This window comes from Peromyscus maniculatus, chromosome 8 (genome assembly GCF_049852395.1).
Source record: "Peromyscus maniculatus bairdii isolate BWxNUB_F1_BW_parent chromosome 8, HU_Pman_BW_mat_3.1, whole genome shotgun sequence".
NCBI classification, from domain to species: Eukaryota; Metazoa; Chordata; class Mammalia; order Rodentia; family Cricetidae; genus Peromyscus; species Peromyscus maniculatus.
Genome location: NC_134859.1, coordinates 74,797,222 through 74,811,563, shown reverse-complemented (window position 1 = coordinate 74,811,563; position 14,342 = coordinate 74,797,222). Strand labels below are relative to the sequence as shown.

At 50.7% G+C, this 14,342-nt stretch overlaps 2 protein-coding genes and 1 pseudogene across 6 annotated transcripts in view; 2 read left to right on the top strand and 1 right to left on the bottom strand.

Annotated features, from left to right (window-relative positions):
• Positions 1 to 146: 146 nt before the first annotated feature.
• Mks1 (MKS transition zone complex subunit 1) lies at positions 147 to 11,595 on the bottom strand. Of its 4 annotated transcripts, XM_006998472.4 has the most exons (18): positions 11,448 to 11,595; positions 10,912 to 11,021; positions 9,571 to 9,641; positions 8,972 to 9,127; positions 7,758 to 7,855; positions 7,452 to 7,580; positions 7,099 to 7,203; positions 6,431 to 6,548; positions 5,679 to 5,735; positions 4,256 to 4,298; positions 3,967 to 4,032; positions 3,294 to 3,364; positions 2,884 to 2,953; positions 2,680 to 2,787; positions 1,936 to 2,069; positions 1,375 to 1,457; positions 1,138 to 1,235; positions 147 to 1,043 (listed from the first exon to the last, which is right to left on the bottom strand). In XM_006998472.4, exons 1-18 carry the CDS (start codon positions 11,525 to 11,527, stop codon positions 955 to 957), a joined length of 1,686 nt encoding a protein of 561 aa, XP_006998534.3. In that variant the 5' UTR covers positions 11,528 to 11,595; the 3' UTR covers positions 147 to 954. The 4 variants fall into 4 exon arrangements, with proteins under 4 accessions (XP_006998534.3, XP_042138516.1, XP_042138517.1 ...); XM_042282582.2 differs by lacking the exon at positions 11,448 to 11,595 and having other exon boundaries at positions 10,846 to 10,979; XM_042282583.2 differs by lacking the exon at positions 1,375 to 1,457 and having other exon boundaries at positions 704 to 1,043.
• Positions 10,294 to 14,169, top strand: LOC143266978 (small ribosomal subunit protein eS6 pseudogene; annotated as a pseudogene). The gene is made up of 2 exons (XR_013041832.1): positions 10,294 to 10,430; positions 13,196 to 14,169. The product of XR_013041832.1 is annotated as a small ribosomal subunit protein eS6 pseudogene (transcript).
• The window catches only part of LOC102927518 (myeloperoxidase-like), a 27,750-nt gene continuing 25,004 nt past the window's right edge, over positions 11,597 to 14,342 (top strand). The window contains exon 1 of the mRNA XM_006998471.3: positions 11,597 to 11,802. The gene's annotated coding sequence lies outside the window, so the exon portion shown is untranslated. The remainder of the gene's footprint in view (positions 11,803 to 14,342) is intronic.

The window sequence follows — 14,342 nt, the reverse complement described above, 5'->3', positions numbered from 1 at the left end:
GCTGGGGAGAGCGTGGCCTTGGTTAAAGCTTTGCCCCACATACCATCGGAGATGGGGGCCTACTGAGATGCAGCCTGGGACTCACCACATGCTCTCTTCTGTGGAGAGGAGAAAGGCAGAGAGTAGAAAGAGCGACAGCCCACAGATCAGTCAATATAAATACTTTTTATATGAAAAACAGACACACAATAAAAGCCCCTACCCAGCTAGCAGGAAGGGCAGAGAACCACCCTAGGCCGTGTCCTACACTCGGCCAGCCCTACACTGTAGGATGGAGCTGCCTGAGAGAGGGAGACGGAGATGCAGTCAGGAAGCTGAGGCCTCTTGGCTCCACTTGCCTTGGAAGAAGGGAGAGACTGAGCTCTCTCACGCATCTTCCTCCTTGGATGATGCCAAACTCCATCTTGTTGGTGTTTGTTTTTTTGAGACAGGTCTCACTATGACACTCTGACTGTCCTGGAACTCACTGTATAGACCAGGCTGGCCTTGAACTCAGAGATCCACCGGGTCTGCCTCCCAAGGGCTGGGATTAAAGGCGTGGGCCTCCGCTCCTGGCCGCCAAACTCCACTTTTCAGGGCTGTGAAAGGAGTTTGCTACAGCTCCAGCCCTCTGCCACTGAGACTACGTGGTAACGCAGAAAAGACACTGTTGAGGACTGGCTAATGCTGGGCTACCCAAATAAGTCTCAGACTACACAGTCTGCCTCGTTACGATGCTCATGTTTGGTAGCCGTAACATGAGGAGGGGGTCACATGGGGCCCCGGAGTGTCTGGCTTTACTTCCACAGGGAAGAAAGTCCTGTGAAGGCTACGCAGAGGAGCCAGCTGGAAATTTCTAGAACATCCAGTTTGGTAGACCAATGTGGTCTCTAAAAAGCAATACGACGTGAGAGAGCACTGGATGAGGACATCCTTCACCTTGTCTCTTGTTCCATAGGCCAGGGCTGCAGAGAGCTAGGCCAGTGTTCCTGAGGGGCTCACGAGGTCCTGGGGGAGGCTCTCCCGGGCCTCCTGCATGCGGCGCCGGGCCCGGCGGAAGGCTTCTGTAAGGGAGGGAAACGTTGCCATCTAGTCAGCTACTACGGTGTGGAGAAGACAGTGGCCTTGGGGGTCCAGCTGGGGGAGTGAGGGGCCCACCTAGCACATTGTGCGTGGAGCTCTGCTGGCTGAACCCTTCCAGGCGGTCCAACACGCTCCGCATCTGTTTCCGGAGGGAGCTCGATTCCATGAAAGCCCTGCAGGGAGGCCCAACACGCAGTCAAGGCTGTACTCCAACCCTCCAGGACGGGGAGCTGGAGGGGGGGAGGGCAGGGGGGCAGGGCAGGGGGGCAGGGCAGGGGGGAGCACATGGGGGGGCAGGGCAGGGTCCCTCACCTGGACTGCTGCAGGCAGTGCAAACGGAAGGTGACAGAACCCGTGGTCTCAGTGCGGAATCCAAAGCGGCTCAGACGCTCCCCCTGGGCACACAGCCGAGACAGGATCAGTCTGTGCACACTGCAGACCAGAGGCTCTGCCGCCATTTGTATTCCTAGTCTTGGGACGTGTAGCGTTATGGAGGAAACTTCGTTCTGTCAGACCCCAGCACCACAAGGGTAACTCCCCTCTTGTAACTCTGGGAACATTCTACCCTCGTTTGAGACTGAGCAGGTTTAGAGGTTTCTTGAAAGCCCACCTTGCATCTGATTACCAAGGCCTCCAGTGACGGAAGAGGCCAGTTATCTACTGGGGGTCAGGGAATCTCTAAATACACTGCTCCCCAAGGCCCTCCTGATGTAGATATTTGAACCTGTAAATATGGGCAGGACCTGCAGCGTAATCCACAGGAGGGAAGGGGCTATATAACATGGGCGCAATGAACAATCAGGGGAGGGGCCTCAGTCCAGACCCCACAGGAACAGAAACACTCAGCCTGAAGTCTCTCCAGAGATAGGTCACCTTGAAGGTTCCCGGGATCCTCACGTAGGAGGGATCCTCCAGCTCCAGGGAGCCGCCAATGAAGAACCTCCTTAGCTCTGCCACAAGGCCCAGCTCCATGGGCCTCCACGTGGAGATGGTCAGGGTGTGTGAGCCTGGGCAAGCAAGAGGGGAAACGGGCCAGGTTCCATGGCTGACTTCCCAGCAATGGCCTGGGTTGGTGACGACCTGACCTATGTGAAGGTTATCATGGTGGGTGACGGTGCCTGCCTGGAAGACAGAACTAATCTCAGCTATTCTAGGGATCACTGTGTTCTTAAGACAAGCTTGCCAACCTCCCAGAGCCTCCTTCTCTTTTGACCTAGTAAAACGTAGAAGCAAGGACAACATATACCTCACAGTGGGGATGGGAGACTTGAGATTAGTACGCTGCCTGGAGCACACCAACAGGCCTGTACTTCTTCTCCAAGAGGAACACAGGCTGAGAGGCCACTGCCTGCAGCCCCTCTATTAAGGCTGTGGTCTAACTGGAGGATTGGGACCCAGGACAACCTGTCAGGCTGCTAGACTTCAGGAGGTCGGTCCCAGCTTCACAGTGTCTCTCAGGGCCGGGAAGAAAATCCGCAAAGCTACAAGCAATCTTTCAAGTCAGAGCCCCCGAGGCCTAATCATCTCTACTCTCATCGGGAACACAGGGGTCTTCTGGAAGTGCTTGTCTTGTTGCTAGGGCCGGGGGCATTGGGAAGGGCAGGGACAAGAGGTTACCTGGGGTGGCAGGCAGTACCACAGCCCCATAGCCTTCCACACGGTACCTCTGCCAGAAGTCCAGTGACAGGACCTTACAGTAGAGCACGGGCCACTCCGGGCGGGCATCTGGAAAGGAGGCAAGGTGGCACTCAGGTCACGGGGACCTCTGTTAAGAGAGGCCCTGGGAGAGGAGAAGTGAGGCCGAGGACCGCAGAGACTCACCAGCCGATTCGTCCTCGTGGAGAAAGAAGGCTTCGAATGTGAACGGGTAGGAGAAATAGGCCACCTTGTCCTGGAAAAGAAGAGTGTCGTTTCAGCTCGGTGTCACAGAGCGGACAAGCTCTCACTCGGAATTGGTTCTCTGTGTGTCCAATGACAAGGTCACCTTCACACAGGGGAGAGAAAACCTGTCAGCCTGGTAGGAAGCTGACAGGCAGAGGGACAGGTAATACAAGCGCTGTCAGCCTCTTAAGAGATCAAGAGTGACCCTGGCCTAGGCAGCCCCGCAGAGCCCACTCAGAAACACCCCAACTCTGCTCCTCCACAGACTACACAGCGGGTTGGCCTGAGGAAGCTTCAACGCCACCTGGAGCCACCACCCCCTTCCAGATACGCCCTCTCATCCTCCATACCATTCCCACGGATTTGGTGGCACAGGTCTGGGTTACTCCTGAGAACTGCGGGAAGGATGGGCTTGACCAGTCTGAAAGCCAAAGACCAGACACAATAAGCTCACTAGAGAGGCCAGGAAGTCACTGAGAGAGGACAAAGTTCTTTTAGACATTCATTCATTCATTCATTCATTCGCTTGCTCGTTTACACAGTGTGTTGTTCGTTTCCCGCTGACTGAGTCCGCTCTATGCTGATACATTTGAAGATATGTGAGTGACCAGGATTGTCTCTCCTGGAGCGAACACTCTGGTGTGCCAATGGGCAGGGCAACAGACACAGATGCCATTTGAGCTATGGATGGATGGAACTGCCTAGGAAGACCGGAGGTAGAGAGTAGCCTGGGACGCGCTCACAGTTTAGGATGATCAGATGAGGAGGAATCCACCAGAGAGCCTGACGAGCTCTTAGTGAGAAGGAGGGGCAACACTCCAGAAGCTGAGCAGATGCTTCATGATGGAAAGTGAGCCGTGTCAGAGAGGAAGGTCGGTGTGGTGAAAGAACAGAGCCACTTTAGAACTGGCAGTGTGGAGGTGACCTATGACCCTGAGCAGTTTCAGTGGGAGTGGATGGAATGCCCCTAGAACTAACTGTGAGAACAGATGTAAAAGAAGAAATGCTAGAACATCCACTCACTAGTCTCTGGCAGCTCCACAAAGAAGTGGATGTAGAGGTTGTCGTACTCATAGCCTTGGGCTGAAACTGAAGAGAGAAAACAGATAAGTTTAGCTTGTTCTCTCGCTATCCTTCTCACTCTGTCTAGTCGTGAAGGGCCCACATGCTCTGCAAATAAAGTCTTCCAGAATTCTCAGTTTCTAGAAAAGACTCATCACCAGTTTCCCACGTTCAGCCCAGACTAAGCAGAGGTGAGCAGGTACTCACAGTTCCATCAGACTCTTGCCTGGCTCCAAGACAAGACACTTACCTACCTCTCCATTTACGAAGAGCCGGAGGGCACCCGGGGCGGTCTACGGCAGAGGGGAATGGGAAGGTGTCGGGACCAGAGGGGCTCAAGCTGCCCCTCCAGCCCTGTCCCCACATCTGCAGAAGACCTCACACTGGCTACCCAACCTTGGCCACACTACTGCGCATGCTTCTGCCCTGACACTTCTCCACAGAGCCTGTTCCTAGTTCCAGGACTCATGGAGTAACAGGACATCACTTAGATGGCAGGCCGAGTGACAGGAGGACTCTTCAGGCCACCAGGTTCCCCCCCCCCCTCCCTCCCTCCCTCCCTCCCTCCCTCCCTCCCTCCTTCCCTCCATCCCTTCATCCCTTCCTCCCTCTCTTCTTTCCTTTCTATTTTTTTTCTTTTTTTTGGCTTTTCAAGACAGGGTTTCTCTGTGTAGCTTTGCGCCTTTCCTGGAACTCGCACTGTAGACCAGGCTGGCCTCGAACTCACAGAGATCCTCCTGCCTCTGCCTTCTGAGTACTGGGATTAAAGGCGTGTGCCACCACCACCTGGCCCCTTCCTTTCTTTCTTATATTTATTTATTATGTATGCAGTGTTCTGCTTCCACGTATCCCTGCACACCAGAAGAGGGCACCAGATCTCATTACAGATGGCTAACCATGTGGTTGCTGGGAATTGAACTCAGGACCTCTGGAAGAGCAGCCAGTGCTCTTAACCTCTGAGCCATCTCTCCAGCCCCCAAGTTTTCTTTTTTAATTGTTTGTGTTATCTGTCTTAACTTTTTTCACATTTGTTGCCTATGTAATATTAAAAAATATGAGTTACTTTCTAGAGACAGAGAGAGAAGCCAGTGAGGAGCTCTAGCCTTGTTTGCAGGTCTAGAAACGGAATCCCTGGTGAGAGGGGAAAACCCAGACAGGACTCCAGAGTGACTGACTTCAACTGTTTTGGTTTCATTTTCTAAGATCCAAAACACTTGATTAGCAGAAATGGCATCTCTTCCCCCATCTGAGTTGTTCTGGAACAATGTCCACACAAAGGATGAGGAAGACGCTTTTTTATCTTTATATTGTTTTTTAAAAAACGAATTGTAAATTAATATGTGAATGCATTAACACTGATAAAACCAAAAACCACCTTATCATGGAGAACAAGTCAAATGCTTGATCTATTCTCCTCACTGCCCAATACCCACCCACCACCACCCACCCAGCCTGCTCCAGGAGAGAGGCCCACACAGCGCGTGTGTTCCCCTTCAGACCCCGTTCTATGCATGCAAGGGTCCACATCAGTATGCAGGGTCATGAAACGCTCCTCTGACTTCCTTTCCACACTGCAGAGTGCATCTCGAAGCCTTCTAAGAGAGGTCCTATGGTGCCTCACAGTCAAACACTGCTTAAAAGCTCCCAGCGCTGCAGGAAGCTGAGCTACCCACCGTCTCAAAGTCTGTGCCCACGAGGCTGCTGAGGTACTCCTTGTGACGGCCATAAAGCTGAGGAAACAAAGCGAACCAGTCCTCAAAATGCAGCCCACACCAGACCAGGGTTTAGTTCTGGACGGAAGAAAATCGGGCAGGGCAAACATCCCAGATACTGACATTTAAAGAGATGTGCAGGCCAGTGTGGTGGTTTGTGTCTGCCACCCCGACATTATTGAGGCTGAGGCGAGAGAGTTGCTGCCAACTCAAGGCCAGCCTGGGCTACATAGGGAGGGACTTCCTAGTTAGTCTGAGCTAGAGTGAGACAGTCTCAACACACACACACACACACACACACACACACACACACACACACACACACACACACACACACACACACACACACATCCCTGCTAAGAAATAACTAAAATAAAGTGATACACAGCGGCTCTGAAGTTGGCCAGTCTGGGAACGAACCTGGCTCTCAAGGTTACAAGCTCTATTACTCGGGTCCTTACCTTCAGGGTCCTGGTTTATAAAGTGCCCATAATGCTCACCTCCCAGGGTTGTGAGAGCTAAGTGAAATGTGTGTCGTATGCCTGGCACAGAACACAGTCAGCACTCGGTGCGTGGCCACTGCAGTACGGCCCTGGTGTGGTACTGGCAGGGCCAAAGCCTTCTGTTCTGTCAGCTGTGTGTTCTGGACGGTGCTGGGTTGCCCTCTTCCTCAGCAGCCACCCAGCCATGGTTCCACGTAAACTATTGCTTACGTCCTTGAACACACGCTGTTCCCGCTCCTCCTCCTCTGGCTGTGCGAGGGAGGACACGTTGTCGACTGTGTATTTCCAAGCGGAAGTATGTTCCTGCTTCTCCCCTTCAGTCTCGATTCTGTAAGGTCAAAGCCACAAGAAGGATCATTTCTGTAGGCGAGAGGCGTGGCCTTCCAGACCCAGCCCCGGGAGTCAACACTGCCGGGATACAGCTCCCCTGAGGAATATGATGAAGACCACGGCCGTAAGGATGATCAAGAGGGAGATAGTGGAGAAGCAGAAAAGGCGGCAGACTAGACCCATAGATTCTGGACCCATTCTACCTCACAGACGAGGGAAACCATACAGCACTCCGTTCTCACCTTGAAAAGGGACAGGCTGGGTGAGTGACAGACGAGGAAACTGGACCTGGCCTGGCTGAGCTCACCTCCCCTGTTCTAGCCAGGCCCTAGACTCTGCAAGGCACGAATCCTTCTCACTTAACTGCACAGCTAAAGGGATTCCTTTTGCTGCACATTTCCTGGAAGTTTCCTAAAGGCCTATAACCCAGAACAGAGCACGAACCAGTGCCTGGGAACTAAAAGTTTAGGAGAAGATTCTGGAATCCGCTCAACTAGGGGCCGGAGGGCGAGCAGGGAAGTCGTGGCAGACTGTTTCCTCCTTCCCACCTGTAGGGTCCTTTGATGCCAGTGAAGTCAGGCTTCACCGTGATCACGCCATTGCTGTCCACCTTCAGAATGCAGAGGACATGCTCATACGTCTTATAGCCAAGCCTGGGGATCAGGAAACCATCATCAAGGTTCAGGGTCACCAGGGAAGGGGAGAAAGGTCGTCAGCCACTTCAGGGGCAGGACAGAGGACACAGTAAGAACCTTCATGGTGACACACTTTCTTCTGAGAACAACAAAAGGGAAAGAGACCCTCCATCCCAAAGGTCCCAGATGGCTGTAACAGGACACTGCTGATGAGTAACAGGAGGAAAGGGGGCGGGCCAGAGCTGGCGGGGTGAAGTGTCACTCACTTTCCATAGGGCCCCAGGTCTGCCATAATGTACATGGTCTGAAGAGGTGTGTTAATGGCATGGTTGTTCCTGATGAAGTCTTCTGAGGGCTCCCAGGTGATGATGCGAGACTTGAGTTTGCTACCCTCCCTGGGAGGGATCACAGGAAAGGGTCACTTCCCTGGCACCCCACAAAGAGCCTGAAGGAGATAAGGGATCCCCTCCCCCACTGGGTCTGTCACTGGATGGGAAGGATTAGTCAGGAGAAATTACAGGAGCATTAGCGTGAGACACCACAGAGACCCCCTGGCCCCCGCTTGCACTCACATCCCTCGCCTGTCCTGGCGCCGCCGCCTGACGTTGGCCATCCGCTCAACCAGAAAAGATGGCGTTTCGCTGGCCGCAGAGGTTATTTTCTGACAGTACTGGGGGAAGAGAGCGGTCTTGTGAATGTTAAGTGGTCAGGGCTACATGGGTTAAAAACACCTGAGAGGAAGCCTTCCTTCTGACCCTTGCTCCAGGGTGCAAACCCAACAGATGGAACCTCACAGTTACCCTGGGGGAGGGGGGTGGGGATGGCACGATCTGAGGAAGACTCCTACCGTATGTGGTTTTCATAGGATTCCAGAAATGAGTTGTTTATGCTAATCATGACATCAGCCTGCAGTCTCTGAACATATGCCAACAAGAAGTTGGGTGAGTGTGCCTGGTAAATGTCGATGCTAACTAGGCAGTCAAAAATGCCAAATAGGATACTACGGTTTTTGAGAGAGTTCTCATTTGGGCAAGCTAGCACCAACTGTATTTTTTATTTGCTTTTCCAAAACGGTCTAGAATTTATATGCTGCTGGCTCACGGCTCTCCTGAAGAAAGCAGTCCAAATCTTTCAAAAGACTCACACTAACGCCTGCTCCCGGCAGAGCCCTAAAGGATCATAAACACAAGAATCAGAAAATAGAGTTCTACCTCCAAGGAATTTACGATGTTCCTAAGAAGATGTATATCATGATGGAAGAGAATGTGAAACAAGCCCACAAGGGCACACCAGTGCACGCAAAAGCACAGGCATTCCCCACGGCCTAAGCAAATTCCTCTTCTCACCTGTAAACTCTGAGTTTTGGTGGAATTTTATTTATTTAATTATTTGAGTTTTCAGACAGGGTTTCTTTGTGTAGTTCTGGCTGTCCTAGAATTCACTCTGTAGACCAGGCTGGCCTTGAACTCACTGAGATCCACCTGTCTCTGCCTCACAAGTACTGGGATCAAAGGCTTGCACCATCAAGGCAACTGGGCTTTGACTGAATTTTAAATAGATTGTTCTAGATTCTGACTTACTCCCCACACTCCCTCTGACCCCTTACCCCAGTCCCATGACCCTCCAGGAGTGTACCAGCCACACCACCCGCAGACTCCGCCCACTCCAGCCTGGCTGCCAGCAGCTCACAGCAGTTTCTAGAACACCTCTCCCTCACAGTACCAGTGAGGCTAGAAAGCTAGGGGAGACAAAGAAGGAAGCGATGATGCCTCAGAAGGAACAATACCTCTTCCAAGTCGGTGTATCTATCAGAGTCAGTGTAGGTGAAGATCCTCCGGTTTTTCCTGCCGCCCGAATTCTCCAGCTTCAGGATCTCTTGGCGGTACTGATGATCCAATGGACTCTGACACGCAGACTCATTTTGGTACAGATCTACTTCAAACTGAGGTCACCACAAAGAAAGAGATCAGCTGGGACGACCTCAGACTTTGGTTCCCATAGCTACCAGACCAAATCACTGCTTCGGAGCTGGTTGACACGGTTTGATAACCAACCATCCCTTGTTTAAATAATGAAGGGCAGGGGAATCTAAGAATGTTGGAGTTAAAAGGAACCAAGCTGATGTTCTCATTCAACTCTGCTGCTAGAGATGCCGCAGAGACCAGAGACGGGGAACGCCTTATCCAGACACTAGACTGAGCGGCGGCGGCGGCAGCGGCGGCGGCGGCGGCAGCAGCCGTTATATTACAATATCCAAATAAACACAACAAGGGAAAGTATAAACCTCCACAACCTCTCCTGGAAATCAGTTCGCCGGCATGAGTCACCAGCCAGGTGGGAGTCCGGCGGGTGGAGGGAGACCGAGGACAGGTAATACTGGCTCACCTGGCTGAAGAGCTTCTCCTGCCACCCAATCACAGCCTCTTCCTCCTCTTCCTCATCAGGGCGGTGTCCACCTCCAAACAAACAGAACGAGTCAGACCGGCAACACGTCTCCCGCTGGGCTTGATTATATAACCAGCGTTCCTATTCTGACTTGATTTTGGTTTTAAAAATCCATTGTTGTTTGAGATGGTGCCTCACTCGGCCACTCAGTCTAGCCACATATTCCAGAGCCTCCTGCCTCAGCCAGAAAAACCGCTGACGTGACGTGTGCACACCACCAGGCTTGACTTCAAAGTCCCTATTCACACTGACCACAAACCCCACTGGAGTTCGGTGATTCACTAAGTACCCAGTCTGGACAAAGAACGGAGGTGGTGGACATACTTGGGTTAATACTAACAGCCATGATTAGGACCTGAGGCAGCTTAATCAGTACTCTAATTTGAAATAAAAGGCAGTCCTGCCTTTCAGGAAATACTTTATCTAATCCAGTATTAGGAACTGAAATTTAGTTAGAGCTGGAGGCCAGCCTTCCTCAAGCCCGTCTGCATTTGCTAGATAAGGAGCCCAGTGTTTTTCTTTCAAATCCCGAAACCACCGACAGAATCATCCACGAACACTAACTCAGGAGAGGAAGCACCAGGAGAGGACAGGGAAGCAAAGAAATGATTTTTTTTTTAAAAGAACCATATTTAATACGGTCCTGGCTCTGTGTGTCTTTCGAAAGATGCCTACTTTGTGATCCACAGTCTACCCTTCTTGCCTAAGAATATTTCTGAGTAGAAAGAGAAAGAGCAGAAGCATGAAAGATTATTGGACAACGCAAGGACCCTGTCCCATCTTTTGGTTTCCAAGGCAAGGTAAATCACATTTTCCTGAAAACTCCTTTTTAAAAATTATTTTAAGTGTATTTACATACACATTTGGAGTTTGGAACACATTTCTCTTAGAAGTCCACACACACACACACACACACACACACACACACACACACACACACACCATACACACAAAAGTCACACTTGGGGTGGGGAAAGGGGCCCATGGCTAACCTGATTTCAAGCCCCAGGACTCATGGGGTGAAAGGAGATAACTGAACTGACTCCCCAAGGTTGTCCTGAGTTTCACTTACACTGTGGCATGGACATGCGCACACACAGAAGTAAACGAAAATGTAAAAAAGATCACGAGGGTTCAAAAGCGCCCACGTGCCCCCGCCATGTGACCCGGGGCAACAAACTCAACCTCTCTGAGCCTTCTGTTCCTCCTCTGTACCTCAACTGCCACGGACCCTTTCCTCAGTTCTCAAGGGGATGCATCATCATCACCAAAAACACCCACTAGCAACTTGAGGAGGCCTAAAAGTGGCCAAGTCTATGAGGTCCTTTCCCATCTGAGCAGCAGGCTGGTAATGAAGGAAGTTGCTTGGTGTGACTCTTTGCAGATGAACTCTGTCAAGAAAAGAGAAGCCCAAAATACACGTGTCAAAGACGCAGGACCAGGAGATAAACACGGCGAGGACTGGGAAAAACAAAACCACAGAGGCGGAGATGCAAGGAAGAGAGCGCGGGAGGAGGTGGGGAGGGGCGGGGGCGCCTGCCGGAGAAGTCAGTGCGAGGGAGTGTTGGGGACACACGGGCCCGAGGGGTTTGAAAGTAACGAGAACTTGAAGGGTCTTGGGCAGGAGTGAGGTCTGGAAGGGGTGCTTGGAAGCTTTCAGTGGGAAAAGGTCTCGGTAGCGAGATGTGCAGAGATGGCAGAGGAAGTAGTTGGGATGGCGAGCGGAAGTGGGGGGCCTCCGAACTCCCGAAAGCTTAGGGTGGAATTGTCTGAGAGCATAGAGTTAGGGGGCCCCGGAGCTGGGGTGGTGTGACTACCGGAGGCGCAGGTTGCGCACGGGGTCCCGCGAGCGATATACGGCCTCGCCGGTGTCAGTGCTCCAGACCGCTTCCGCCATGACAGCTGCTTCGGGGCCGCGACTGCGCCGGAAAGCGCGGTGCCCCGTTTCCCTGGCAACGGAGACGCGGGCTTTCTCGGCGCTGGTGGCGCTGTGCATGCTGCGCTCTATTCCGGCGGGAGCCAGTCCCTAGCCGGGCAGGGGGATTCTGAGCACTGTAGGGTGATAAAGGTGTCCAGGCTGGCTTGTCCTGTGTGGATCAAGCTGACCCACACCCACGGCGAGAGTTGATGCACGGCACAGACGGGGAAGCCGCCACCAGCCACTTCATGGAGGTGTGAAAATGGTGGTGGGGGCCGGAACCAGGTGACCTGAGTCCTTACTTTTAACCAAACACTGCCTTCCACTGAACATTTGAAAACTTTGGCCGGGGGCGCTCCAGAAATGGCTTAGTGCTTAGTGGCTGCTCTTCCAGAGGACCTGGGTTTGGTTCCCAGCACCCACATGGCCGCTCACACTTGTCTGTAACTCCAGTTCCAGGGGGTCAGACACCTTCCCTTCTTCCAGGACACATGTGGTGCCCAGACATACATTCAGGCAAAAACCCATACACATAAAATATTTTTTTTTTTTTTTTTTAAGAAATAAAATTGTGGCCTAAACCGTCGGTGGATGTGACTGAAAGAACACACTCAGCTTTCGCAAGGAACCAGGGAATGTTATGTCATGAAGACATGAAAACATATTCTTGGAAGAAAACCCAAAACTATGGGGCAGATATATTAGTCGCTGTGTTGGTATGCACTGAGCTAGAGAAAGAAAAAACGAGGAAGCCCGCAGTAAGGAAGCAAAGGGTGTTTTTAAGAACTGGTTTTCCCCCAGGTATGTTGGTTCTGGATTATTAGTCAGTTTAGATCCCTCGCCAACCCCTGAAAAACCACCTAAGTGACATTCAGAAGTCATGGTTCGTTGGACTACCAAAGGAAAGATGGTATAAATTTAATCCTGGCAGTTTGTCAATGTCAACATTAGTTCTCTGACAGCTGCTGCTCCTTCACTGGAATAAGCAACTCTTGCCAGGACTGAGGGATCTCACGGCAGATTGATTACAGGGCACAGAAGTCCTGGGCTCCTTAGCTGCTCATTGTGTGACACTAAGAATTCACCACAAACAGCACCCACTTATTAAGAACTAATACAGTTTGTTTGTATTGACTCTAACCCTCATAAAAACACCTCCAAAAGGTACTTCAATTCCCATTTAAAGATGAAGTTAGCGAAGGCCAGGCGAACCTTCCACTGACTTTACTGTCTCCTGCCCACCGCCTTAGGAACACACAATTTCCAATGAAGTGATGATTTCAATAGATGAAGCCATGGAGACTGACTCATTAAAGAGAAAGGCATTCTGGTTTTTCTTCTTAAAGACGAAACTAGACAGGCACGGTGGTCTATGCTCGGATTCCCAGCACTAGGGACATGAATGCAGGAGGATTTCAAGTTTAAATAATTCAAACAAAAGAAAAGAAAAATAAACAAACAATAAGAGAAACACTAACTGAGGGCTGGAGGTTCAGTGGCTGAAGGCCTTTGCTACTAAGCATGATGAACTAAGCTTGATCCTTGGGACAAGAGAACCAGCTTCACGGAGTTGTCCTCTCACGTCCACACTTCTCTCTGGCACCATTGCCAACGATAATAATAATAATAAAAAACTTTTTTCCTCAGTGAGCCTCCTAGGGCATTGGCTGTGTCAAGATGAAGCCGGATATCTCCTTCCGAGCCACTGGCTGCGAAGAACTCATTGAAGTGGATGATGAACGAACGCAAAGGTCACACGTTTTATGAGAAGCACATGGCCACAGAAGGAACTGCTGATGCCCCGGGTGAAAATTGGAAGGGTTATGTGGTCCGAATCAGTGGTGGGAATGACAAACAAGGTTTGATCCTGAAGCAAGGTGTCTTGACTCACGGCAGAGTGCGCCTGCTGTTGAGTAAAAGGTGTTCTTGTTATAGACCAAGGAGAATTGCAGAGAGGAAGCACAAGTCTGTTTGCAGATGCATTGCGGATGTTGAACTGAGTGTTCTCAACTTGGTTGTTGTGGGAAAAAAGGGAGAGAAGGATATTCCTGGGCTGACAGATGCTACTGTGCCTCAGCAGCTGGGCCCCAAAGAATCTGAAGGCTTTTCAGTCTCTAAAGAAGATGATCTCCACCAATATGTTGTCAGAAAGTCCTTAAACGAAGAAGGTGAGAAGCCCAGGACCCAAACACCCAAGATTCAACGGCTTATCGTTCCATGTGTCCTGTAACACCAACACCAACCTACTGCTAGGAAGAAACAACTAAGAAAAACAAGGAGGAGCCTGCAGAATATGCTAAACTTTTCACCAAGAGAATGAAGGAAGCCAAAGGAAACCTCCAGAAACAGATTGCCAAGAGATGTAGGCTGTCCTCGCTGAGAGCTTCTACTTTTAAGTCTGAGTCCAGTCAAAAATGCGAGTCTTCAAGAGTAATAAATGATCAGACCTTGAAAAAAGAAAGGATAGCATTTAAGAACTTTCTTTTAATAGACGACTACTGTGTTACATGAGCAATAAATAATAAGGATGGAGCCTACATCTACAATTTAGTTTTATAACCAAATCAAACTTACACCAAAATCAATCTGACGAAACTGTATGCAAAACTGTTATTGTATACATGATGCAAAGGTATAGGCTGTTTGTATAGTAAGCATAATTACCATTATTTTTGTACAAATACATTATTTTTTTATATTTCTCCTTGCCTACTGATTCTTATAAAACTAGCTTTTAAAATCTGAGGTTCTGGAGTAGGAGTTAAAGTTTCACCTTTAGGGTTCTGATTGAAAC

Bases quoted from the DNA above. Each gene is read 5' to 3' on its own strand.
- Mks1 (XM_042282583.2), bottom strand. From the start codon at position 11,527: ATGGCGGAAGCGGTCTGGAGCACTGACACCGGCGAGGCCGTATATCGC. The intron at 9,642-10,911 runs GTGGGTGTTTTT...GTTTGTTTGGAG, and splicing joins TAGGCCTCCTCAAGTTGCTA to GTGGACACCGCCCTGATGAG. The intron at 1,044-1,137 runs GTGGGCCCCTCA...CCTCCCTTACAG, and splicing joins CTCCACGCACAATGTGCTAG to AAGCCTTCCGCCGGGCCCGG.